Below are 12,584 nucleotides of genomic sequence, written 5' to 3'. Positions count from 1 at the left end.
AATAGGGCCCAGAAAGTCTGGCCGGTCGGTCAAATCCAGCCAAAGTCGAACACTCATACTGTTATTATATTGGGCCACTCAAATAAACAGCAATGCTTTGTGAGCATCACAGAGACAGGCTGTGATTAGCATAGCATGCTACTGTACCCTACTGCTCTCCGGAAATTGCCAACCCTACCTTTAACCAAAAACCCATAAAAAACACTGATTTCATAACGATGGAACCAGAAGTGCTTAAATGCTAACTCATTTCTAGGTTTTGGCCTAAAAATATGTGAAATTGCATGAAATACGCCATCCCTGCAGCCTTAAACCAAAGTTTTGTAACTTTTTTTTTTTCATCTGAACATCTGATTCGACTCTCAATGTTTTTCCTTTTGTTTACACTAAGGTTGATTAAATTGCAGAGGAAATGTTTATATTTTTGGGGATGAGAACTGGCTAGATGCTGTTAGGTAATGATAATTAATATTAATATAATTATTAATAAATTAATAGACTGTGTAGTGTAAACTGTGCTTCAGTGCATCAGTGAATAAAATGCTTACTTATAGTTGTCTCTGCACATTTAGCTGAAATAGTTTTTCCAGTAATTGTTTAATATGTTTCTAGATTTTCTTTCTGCTGCTTGTTGTCCTGCATAAGATCCTGTAATTGTTTTACTGTTTCTTTCAAAAGTAAAGGATTCAAATTTAGGTGCCAACCAGGGATTTTTATTTTTATTTTATTTTTTTGCAATAACGTCACACTTCGATCGGTGTATTATCTTGTCTCAACCTTGGTTCACTGTTCTATATTTCATGAATGCTCAAAAGATGGACCAGTCCTGTCCCAGAAATGAGTGAATCCCATGAATCACCACTTAAGTGAAATGTCTTGCACACGTTTGCAGGAAACTTCCGTGAATTTATGGGAACTCATGCTGGGACAAGTGGATTGTCAGGTAGTAAATTTCATTCCAAATCGCCCTTTTGTTCAAAGTTCTCTTTCTCACCAGCATTTTAATTTTGTGACTGTCTAATCTTGAACTTACGCATGCCTTTAATCCTGAGCATTTGCACGTACTTGGATCAATGTGATTGATGATTGTTTGTGCATACAGTAACTATCCTCTCCTCAATGTATTTTATCTGTTTCATGTCACATTAAACTGTGTTTTATGTATGGATATTAAATCCTGGAGATATATCTAGCTGCAGAATTTAGTTTCAACACTAATAAAACACAACAGAACAATCCTTACACTGATGTCTACACAGGAGACTTCAATCATGAAAAACATATTGTAGAGCCATTCAAATCAGACGTGCTCAAAACAATTGCTTAAAATCTGGTGCGTTAGAACAAGGTTTGGAATATATTCTGCAGGAAGGTATGTCTACAGTATTGTCAATAACAGTAAATAAATAATATTAATAATAATAATGGTTGTAATAATTGTTACAGTGGATAAATAAAACATTTCTCTGTGTGTGCGTGCGTGTGCGTGTGCGTGTGCGTGCGTGTGTGTGGTAAAGAGGGCAATATTCAATTGGTCTCAATGTGGAAAACAACTTATAAATCATACTTAGTAATATTTTTTGTAAATGTAAAATGCAGATTGTTTTCTATAATGGTAGGTTTACGGTTAGGGAATAGTTATATTATAACTATAAGAATAATAGGGAACAGTATGAACTATAATCATTATGCCTATGGAAAGTCCCCATAAAACTTGGAAACCTTGTGTGTGTGCGTGTGTGTGTGTGTTACTGTATTTCTTGTTCGTATACATAATGAATGAACGCACCCAACACCTGGAATAATTTAAAGGATTGGCATAACAGGAAACTTAATTTGTAGATAATAACATTTCAACATATTTGTAAGTCAAAAATGTGGTTTCAGAGTGGTCTAGTGGTTATATTATTTATTTATTTATTTGGGGGGGTCTAACTTTTTTTTCTTGAGCTGATCACGGTTTCTCCCATTTGTGTAGTTACGATGTTACAGTTGTTACTTACATTTTGTATTCTTTTGTATCTGACTTTCCAAAGTGCATGCTGTGTTCCTACAAGAGCAGGTTAAACATATTTAACCTGTTCTCCCAAAGTGAGGTGGTTACTGTACTGCATTTCAAAAGCTGAGTAAACATTCTGCTCTCTCTTTAAAGGGTCAGTAACCGATAAGCCACCGGGACCTCCAAGCTCCGGCAGAAAAGGTGAGTTGAGGTTCGCAGAAATGTGAGTGTGTGCACTTATGTATGAGAGATATTGAAAACTAACAAATCAGAAGGATGCCATACTGCAACACCACTAAACTTTCTATTTTGTGTCTCCTTTTATTTATTGATGTACGATTAAAGGCAGCACATTTAAATAGATGTCAAATTTGCCTCATATTTCTCTGACATGCTCATTTGGCCTGTCTCTTTCTGTCAAGCTTTTACTTCAGACTTCAGTTTCACGAAGGACCGTAAAGGATGAAAACCTATTCCAGTTGTTCTGTTTAACAGCCAGTGTAAGAACTTAGCACACATCAAAGACTGGGCTCTGTTACAGCAGTGAAATCTCAAACAGCTAATATAGATGTTAACAGCAGCAATGGCAGGCACCTACTTTTCTGGGCCCTAACTCAGGAAAGCCAGATTGTCATTTACAGGCCCCGAGGGTGGCGTATAGGGGTTTGAGAGTGCGTTTAGGGTTGAACCACTGGGGTGGGAGATGGTTGTGCTGGGAATGTGTGGTAGGGTTTGGGAGTGGAGTTTGCCTCTGTTTTTTCAGATCTTGTTTCACCTCTTCTGCACTCAAGACAAAGTGCATGAGCACCAGATGTGTATGTCACCAGCAGGTGGAAGGTGGTTGTGTGTGCCACTGTACGTGAGTCTTTTGCACTCAGCCCTATAGAGATCACTGTAGGGTTTCAGAAGTATAAATGCCATTCACACTCCTGATAGCATAATTGACATTTACACTTTTTAAGAAAGACCTACAATGAGCTCTGATGTTGTTCAAAATAAAGAGTCTATTCATTGTTGTGTTTTAGGCTTTAAAGCAGGGTTCCTCAAACTCGGTCCTGGAGGGCCACTGTCCTGCACAGTTTAGCTCCAACCCTGATCAAACACACCTAGCTGTGAGTTTCTAGTGATCCTGAAGACATTGATTAGCTAGTTCAGGTGTGTTTGATCAGTGTTGGAGCTAAACTCTGCAGGACAGTGGCCCACCAGGACCGAGTTTGGGGAACCCTGCTTTAAAGCTTCAAAATCACATGTACTCAACTAGGTAGTTAGCTAACGGGTAGCCTCCGCTAGTCTGTTAGCCTCAGACGTCACACCAAAGCCAATTGAAGGCAAGCCTGCAAACTTAGGCTAAAAAAGTGTAACGCCTGCTAACGCTGCGGTACACAGGGAAGGAGACAAGAGACCTTTTTTAATGGATGTCAATGGAGGAGAGGCTTCACTACGCTGAATAAGTCGCTTTTGTGAGGAAATAGCTGATCATTTACTGAACCGACTAATCGTTGGCTAATCTTCAACATGTTTGCTCTTAAACATCTGTTTTGGATTGATCTATTTTTTAGAGTTTACACCAAAAAAAAATGCTGTTTTATAAAAGAAGTCACGGTCAATTGCGCGACAGGTCTGATTCAGTGTACGACACTTCTCATTCATTTCTATGGTATCCGCAAACAGTGATTGACTGTCGCTATGAACAAAATCCAATGACGTCAAGGCTGTAATGTGATTGGTTATCAAGGCACAAGTTGGCCGTTACGCTTTCTCCAATGTTAGAGCCACGAACTCTCGTATCTCCCTATAATAAGACCATCTCTGGTCACGCCCATGGACAATTGGTAGGAAATTGGAAAACACTTCAGGAGTTTCGAAGTTGTCATCTGATTGGTTGAATCCTACAATATTCCGGGAGACGTGTGTGACACGTTCTTTACCGGTCCACCTGGATACAAAGCCGTCATGATGCCAAACCCCCTCATGGAAGAAGAAAGACGTCGTGTTTACAACTGTGACAACGAGAGCTTATCGTGATCAACTAAACACTGGATTTTTTTTTTTTTTTTTGGAGACTGATTGTTGCCATTGTTGCAGTGAATTTTCACAACGTTCTTCAATGAATGATGTATTGGTTGCATGTCAGTCTGTTATTGTAGGAATATTGACTTTATATATTTTTTTTTACCCCCTAAACATGACACTGAGCCAAACGAACTGTGATTGGTTGCTCTACATGTCAGTCAGACGGCCTCTGGGCGGCCCTTGGCAAACGGAAGCTGCTGGAGTCCAGACCTTCTGCTGTCAGTCTGAAGGTTTGGCTTCACGAGACCCGTAAAAATCTGACTGTGGAGAACTCATTGTAGTTTTTTATTTAACAGGCTAGTGGAGGCTAGCTAGGGCACTCAGCTAGCTACAAAGCTTGCTACATACATAACATTATTTAATCTGCACAGCATTAAATGGATAGTTCTACCAAAAATTTAAAATATATAATTTTCTGACCCTTTATAATGTTCCAAACCTGCAATTCGTTTTTTTTTTTTTTTTTTTTTTTTTAAAGACAAAACGAAACATTTCTCACTATCTTGTAATAATAAAATGCACTTTCAGAACATGTACTTATTTTGTAGAGGGAATCACTGATTTAAAATGCAAACATGGTGGACAGGGAACATTACAATGTCACTTTGGCTGTAATTCAGTTCTGTGAACTACATGTATTCTTTGAACTGGTTTTCGCTGCCACCTTATTGTGGCTTTAGCACTGTGGCTTTGGCCCCTCCACTGCCAGGGCCTACAATGATGTGAGCCACAAGGAAATCAGCCAGAATGCAATAGAACATAAGTGGGTAAGTACTGTAGGACGTTTGACATTTCTCAATTATCATGACACTTTTGACTGAGTGTGTTAAATGATCTACAATTGCTTGTTTATACACAATTGTATTACTATTTATCTAAACAGTATGCATATGAAAGCTAATTTACGCACTCTGAGATGTGTGTGTCTGTTCTTGAGTGGATGAATACTCTTATTTATCTGTGTTTTCTGACTTGTATTTTCTCTCTTTGTACCCTCTATCCCTCACCCACTTTGTTTTCTGTGCTAATGGCCGGGCCATGTGCAAATCCCAATCATTCAACAGTTGTGGAGAGTAGATTGTATTAACCTCAATAATGGTAGTCTCTTTCCGTTTCTTTCTCACCCTCAATCCAGATGATGGCTCCAAGCCCACACCAACCATGGAGACGCATGTTGTCCCAGAAGGTGAGGGTAAGTTTCGACCTCATGCAAACACAAGCAACATGAGTCTTGCATTTACGTATATGACTGATATACAAGTGCAAATCTATGTTTGTTTCATCACCACAGAGATTACAGCTCCAACATTGTGGATTAAGCAGCTGGTGTACAAAGAGAACAAACAGAACAGTTCAAACAGTAAGAAGCCAGGTGAGAATGAATCCATCCATCCATCCATCCACCCATCCCCCTTTTACAGTAAAGGGGTGGTTGATTATGATTTCACTTTTCTAACTTTAGTTAGTGTGTAATGTTGCTGTTTGAGCATAAATTTCAGTGCATGTCTGTGTGAGGTAAAATGACACGAGCTGTTGTAGCTCCGCCCCCTGTGCCGGAAGCAGCAGCTCATTTGCATTTAAAGGGACAGACACAAAAACTGTGCATTTTTGCTCACCCTCAAAAAGACAACTTTAACATGCTATATACAAATATCTGTGGGGTATTTTGAGCTAAAACTTCACATACACACTCTTTTTTTTACATCTTGTGAAAAGGGCATTACACCACCCCTTTAAAACAGTAATGACCAAAAACACATCATTTCAAGCAGAGCTTTGTGTTGACACACACACAAGACTGATGGCCAGCCTACACAGCCAGAAATATTTCAAAGCATCGTCATTGCAGCGTCCAAGTTGGTACATTCAAGCGCACTTGATTGTGCAACATTTCTGTTCCAGTTTTAGATTTAATATTCAGCATGTCCAGGTACGAGAAACCTAACACCGCTAGAATTATGGCGCCCCTCTTTCTCTGTTTGTCTCTGCTCTCCTCTGTGTAATTTGTTTAGCTTTCTGTGTCTCCTTTACAATTTCCTTCAAATGAGTCGAGCACCCTCTGGGCACGCTCAGTCAACTCCGGCAAGCTCTGGGAGGTTTTGGGGCAGTGCGGTTGAGAAGTAGGGATCTGAATTTTTGTGGCACAGGAGGTGTGTGTGTGTGTGTGTGTGTGTGTGTGTGTGTGTGTGTGTGTGTGTGTGTGTGTGTGTGTGTGTGTGTGTGTGTGTGTGTGTGTGTTTGTGTGTGTGTGTGTGTGTGTGTTGCCTGGGTGGCCTATAATTGGTAAGCATTGAAAAATAATCTATTTATTTCACCGGAGAATAATTGACAACATTTTGACAAAAGATATTCTGTGCTGAAGGAAACACTTACCTTGAGCAGACACGTTGTATATCTAATCTGACACGTCTTTGGAACGCTTCAGAGTCTCCTCCTGTGACCAATTAGCATCTGTTGCACATCAACACTATTCCTCCAGAGTAGCAGATCCTCGGTCATCACAGGGGTGCTATTGGTGCAGAAGTGACGGAGTTGGCATCAGGCTCCACCGTTGCTGCTCATGGGAGTGTGTGTGTGTGTGTGTGTGTGTGGGATCTGGAGTAAATTGAAACACTGAGATGTTGCTTTTGCTGCTAAAGTAAATCTCGAAGAAAGCCAAGTTTCCATCTCTCAGTGCATTGTGGGTGGTACACATCAGTTCGATCTTTCACACATCAACTCGTGCAGTTATAACAGTGAACATGCTCATCTAAGGTGAGGTAAATTGTGTGTTTCTTTGGTAATTGTGGTTGTGGTCCCCATGCAACAGAACAAGCATAATTATCATTGTGTCCCCTAAGATTTGGGGGTAGTATAGCATTACAGGTTTGGACTAGCTACTGTATACAAAGCTCCCTATACAGGTTTAAATGCAGTTATAGATTTTCAGCAAAAAAAAAAAAAAAAGGATATACAGTATAGAGTTACCGTGATACCACAAGCTCTAGAATAGCCTTTTAACCGTGGTGACTGTACCAGCAATTTTGTCATTCTCAGGAAATGTTGCCCTTTGTGCCCTTTAAATTCTGATAGTCAATCAGTTTCAGTGCTATATCAACTAAAAAAGGGAAAACATTTTGACCTTTCTTTTTTAATGTTCTGTACCAACCTTGTTATGATTTGAAATGTTTCAGGCATGACTGTTATGGGTATTATATTATATTATATTATATTATATTATATTATATTATATTATATTATATTATATTATATTATATTATATTATATTATATTATATTATATTATATTATATTATATTTAGTGCTGGGCAATGGTTAATCGCATCTAAAATAAAGTTTGTGTTTACATATGTGTGTGTGTTGTGTATAATTATTTTTTATATATAAATACACACATATGCATGTATATATTTAAGAAAAATATGTTTATTTATATATAAAATATTTATATATAATATAAATTATATATAAATATATATACAGTTTATACAATATATACTTGCATATGTGTATTTATATAGGCCAAAATAATTATACACAGTACACACACATATTATGTAAACAAATTTTATTTTGGAAAAGATAAATCGATTGATCATTGCCCATCACTAATTATATTACATCACATTACTATATTATATTATATTATATTTGTTTAAATTACTTAAGCTACCTGTGTTTTTTAATGTGGCCCCCAAAAATATATGATACAATATGATTTTATATGAGCAAACTAACCATACAGAAAGTGTGAAGAGGAAAGACTTTTTTTCTGTTCTTAATCTATTTCTATTTTTATTTTATTCTATTATTAAAGCTTGTTAAAATGTAATAGTGATGAATGGGGACATGCAATTGGCTGATATTTTAATGAAAAACAAACATTTAAATATAAAATGTAATTTTGCATTCTTCAGAGTTAAAACCAATAAACCACTGTATATGACCAAGTTATGTATCTTCTTAATTAAAGTCAGTAGTCATAATAAGTCATGGGGACACTAATGAGGAATAATCCCAATTTCTCAGAATGACCCAATATGGTAAGTCACTTTGGATAAAATAATCTGCTATATGGCAAATAACCAGGATGTGTCACATGCCCAGGAAGAGATAATTGGCTCATTCTCTGTGAAAAACAATATATTGTGTTTCTCGATATACATCCAGTCACCAAACCTACTATTGGCCACGTGAAGGAAACACAAAATGAAGTTGTTAGAATACTTCTGAGGATGAGGAAATGTTTGACATGATTGTCTATAAACCTTTCTATTTAGCGTATTGAAGTTTGAGGAGAACATGGTGCCCACCCCTCCTCTTCTGGCCCATCATGCCCTCTTCTGTTACGTTACGAGCTCAGAATGCATAGATCCAAGACTGGAGTGATTACTTTCCCCACAGCTGAAAACAATTGCAGGGACGGCATATGAAGAAAGAGAGATAGAAAGAGAGAGTGAGATACATGCATCTAAAACAGAAAGGGAGAGAGAGAACACTTTGTTTAAAGGAGGCTGATAAGTCTGAGTTTCAAGCTATTTTGTTTGGCCAGATCTTGGCACGATGAAACGCATGAGGCTCTGATTTTCAGCCGTGATAGTGAGGAAATCAGCAGAGTTTACCTACAACATACCGCGCATAAACTAATCAATACCAGCCAGTAAACACTGAGAGAGAACAACAGCAAAGCATTCTGGGAGCAATGAGCAATGAGATCTCACCTCGGCTGTATCTCACTTATGTCTGTTTGTTTAAACAGATCTCATGCAACTCACTTCTTGGAATAAAAAGGGACAGAGTGCATAAAAATGACTGCACTCTGAAAAGAGAGGCGGGACGGATCAAGTTTTACGTGCAGATCTTAAAAAAATGAATGCATAACAAAAATGTGACGCAAATAGGATTAAATGGGATCTGAGACTGTCCATCCTTTTCTGTCCTGTTTTATTGTATTATGGCGAGAGAGAGAGAGAGAAAAAACAATTTTCTTTTGGGAATCCCATCTGCTTGGCGCCAGTATACCCTCGCTACAATAAACAGTGCTAAATAATTTAGATATGAAGGAACCTTGGCGGGAAGCGCAGAAGTCATGGACTCTGCCGTGAACACTTGAATGTGGATTGCGAGCCCATCTCTGGAAAAGAGGACATATTAATGCTCTCCCCCCTTGTCTTCGCAGTCAGGTTCCACTTAAAACACCCCAAGCCTTGTTCCCGATCACGCCAACGCTGTCAGAACTTACCAGAACTGTTTGTAATGAAGACCAAAGCAAAAACAGCAGGATTTGGTTACACTGAACGGGCTTGTAGCTCATGGTTTTCATTTGGAGGCTCAGACGAACACTCTGAGTGGGCAGTGCTGTTCTCAGTTTATTTCTCTCACACTCCAGATCTTGTCCTTCCTCAGTACCACCCCTCACCCTCCGGCCAGGAATTTTATACTTCGCTACAAACTCATTTGGGGACCATTAAGAGGTCCTCCTCTCCAAGTAAAACTAGATGCAGTCATTTTGATGCACATTGTTCTGTGGTGCTCGAGTTCGCAATGCATAAATCCGTAATTTTGTCCCATTATTTCTACACACAGATAATGTGTAATTGTTTGCGCTGTGAGTGGGGCAAAATGGAATTGCAAGAATAATGTTTCCCAGCATATTTCCCACACCACCATAGCGTCCCAAATGCTCCATATTCCATTGTTTGGACAAACAGGTAATCCCGCCCCAAATTAATTTAGGGTATGTTTACATGACAACGATGTACTAAAATTGGAAGAAAAAAAACTTTGTGTTTTTCACGTACAGACGACAATGTTGTCAAACTGATCCCCGTTCACAAGGATCCATGAAAACGACAACAACTGTTGTGTTATTCTGTCAGGCCAGTAGTTGGTGATGTCACTTTGTAAAGAAACATTACTCGCCTATAGACATGTAATACACATGCGTATGACGTCACTGTTTTCACAAATTTGTGTTTTTTAGTTCACATGGAGACGATAACAGTATAGTTTGAAACTTTGAAATCCGTTTTAAAAAGCATGTGTTGTCAGGCCCCTAAAACGCTGTTGTCGTGTAAATGAACGTCCAAAACTCATCAAAAGTTGTCCGTTTTTAGTTGAAAATGGTTTCGTGTAAACAGCCCCTTAATTAGTTGACCCCCTGGGGTCGGCGGTCGCGCCGGTGATACCAGCTCGCTTTTTTTCTTATCAGTGCAAAAGAGACTCAGAACACTCTGTTGATTTTGATCTTACATATAAGTGTTATACATTATTCGATCTGTTAAATGTTTTTGTGTATACTCACAATAAAAACAAAGTGTTGTGCTTTTTGCCTAATAAAAACATATTCAGTTAAGCCACAAATTCATATATCACTCAAATACATGCATGCATTTCACTAATTAATACGGACTGTTGAAAGAAGAAGAAATAACACAATGCTCCATTTTATTTCACCCTGGCTTATTAAAATACGTGCTATGGCGACATTTCTGCTAAATGATATTATGTTGTTTCTTGCACATTTCTTGAAATTTGTGAAATTCCAGTGACTGGGGCTAAAAGTGCATTCAGATAAATGTAAATCTGGCAATGTTTTATTACATTGGCTGTTGTATGTATCGCGGTAGTTCTGGAATTAAATGTCCAGCGAGTAATGCTAAAATGTTAATGCTCTATCGCATTGGAAAATAACGTACCACCTACCCTAAACCTAACTGATAGTATTAACAAATGCAAACTTGACATAAAAACACATTTGCTGAAGCAACCATGCGATTTTAGCTTGTTTCTACAAGTCTTCGAGCTCTTTTATCATGACTTGCGCTTCACGAGACTCGTGCCCAAGCTCTCCGCATTGCAAGTGCAGTGCTAAACCAGGTGTTTACTACATTAGAAAATGTATAAAGCTGGTTAATTGATGCTTAACATCAAATTTTATTTGTTAATACAGTGATAACATAGCACTTGAATGCAAAAGGATTGCAAAAATGAAGGTAGAGGTACATATTTCTAATGAGCCATTGGTTATTTGATATGTTGGGTCTGGGAACTTACAATGTAGTTTTATTAAAAGACAAAACAGTTTTTAAACTTTAAAATATGTTAAATGGTCATAATCACTCATTTTAACCTCAGATATAAAAAAAGATCCATTTAATAAAGGTATCGTTATATACAGTGTGTGTGTATATATATATATATACCTAACATTACAAGAATGAAGAAACTGAATCGAGGAAGAAGAAAGGAAAGACTTGAGAGAGTTTTGTATCGCTTATGCGTCTGCCCAATCTAACGATTAACAGCTTGAGTGTCCCGGGCTGTCGTGCAGAGGAAAACAGCGGTTCTGATAACTGTTCTTGCTGCACGATATTCACTAAACATCTGATTAAAAAGGACATCAATCAGGAGTGTTAAAAAGCTCTTCAGCACCCTGCTAGCTGGATTAGCCTCAACATCTGCTGCTATTATACTTGGCCCGATGAACTACAAGTGAGCAGCGTACTAAATGGATTTCAACATAAATAGAGTTTTATGAGACATGGTGTTAAAACATTTAAAAGAACATCTCTCAAGTGTCCTTTGTGTTAATAAATACATGAAAATTAAATCATAATGGCTCAGAAAAGAAAAGGGGCAAAGATGCCCCTTGAAAGTTTTTAAGTCAATTCTGCCTTGACTCATTTTTACACAATTTTGGTGAAAGTTGTATTGTAGCTGATCTCAGTCAAATCTCATTTTTGATTACACAATTTCCCATTATAAATGGACATGCACAGATCTTTCAGGACTTGAATTGGTTCAACTCACAGATACACTGAATTCATATACTGTATTGAATGAAAAAAATTGCAACTGTTAATTAATGACGTTAACAATGAATGTAAAGTCGTCTCTTAAAATCTGTTAAAATTAAAGGTGCAGTAAGCGATTTCTGAGAAACGCTGTTGAAAGTGGATCGGACCGAGCAGCACAACACACTTGTAGCCAATCGGCAGTAGGGGGCGTGTCCACTCATGATGGGAGAGGAGAGAGAGTGAGATTTGAAGAAAGACTGTAGAAAGAGAGATGCCTGAGAGACATTACAAAAGAGAAAAGGTCAGAGGAATATCACTGGGAAAAGAAGGGTTATGATCAGGCAAGAGCTTCAGGAACCGCGTTAATATTAGAAAAGCCTTCCAGCGATGTTTGTTTGTTATCTTCACTTTAACTTTCATAAAGCATAATTTTGCTTCACTTCAGTTCTGATACAGATCTGATCTTATATTGTGTGTTTGTGCATTTTGGGGCGGAGCAATGAAGGGAGGGTGTGTTTGTTTGTTTGGGTTGACTGCAAATATCAACAGTGTTTCTCAGAAATCCCTTACTGCACCTTTAAGAGAGCATATGGTGAAAAAATTGATACAGTGGATGCATGACTCAAATTTGTGTTGCAAACGTTATGCTACCTGTAGAGAATCTGGCCTAATTATTTACATTGGTAAAACTTTATTCTGATGGTCCACTTTAGA

At 38.1% G+C, this 12,584-nt stretch overlaps 1 protein-coding gene across 14 annotated transcripts in view; it reads left to right on the top strand.

The window, feature by feature from the left end:
- Positions 1-12,584, top strand: part of smoc1 (SPARC related modular calcium binding 1) — a 56,287-nt gene that overhangs the window by 23,192 nt on the left and 20,511 nt on the right. For 4 of the 14 annotated variants that reach the window (XM_079633741.1, XM_079633735.1, XM_079633742.1 and 1 more), the window contains exons 6-9: positions 893-943; positions 2,153-2,200; positions 5,175-5,264; positions 5,364-5,444. In XM_079633741.1, coding sequence (XP_079489867.1) covers positions 893-943; positions 2,153-2,200; positions 5,175-5,264; positions 5,364-5,444 — 270 coding nt within the window. The remainder of the gene's footprint in view (positions 1-892; positions 944-2,152; positions 2,201-5,174; positions 5,265-5,363; positions 5,445-12,584) is intronic. The other 10 variants (XM_079633736.1, XM_079633748.1, XM_079633737.1 and 7 more) reach the window with 6 other exon arrangements.

This window comes from Phoxinus phoxinus (assembly GCF_949152265.1).
Source record: "Phoxinus phoxinus genome assembly, chromosome: 13".
Lineage (NCBI taxonomy): Eukaryota > Metazoa > Chordata > Actinopteri > Cypriniformes > Leuciscidae > Phoxinus > Phoxinus phoxinus.
The sequence above is the reverse complement of the archived record's forward strand: the minus strand, read 5'-3'. Positions and strand labels throughout refer to the sequence as shown.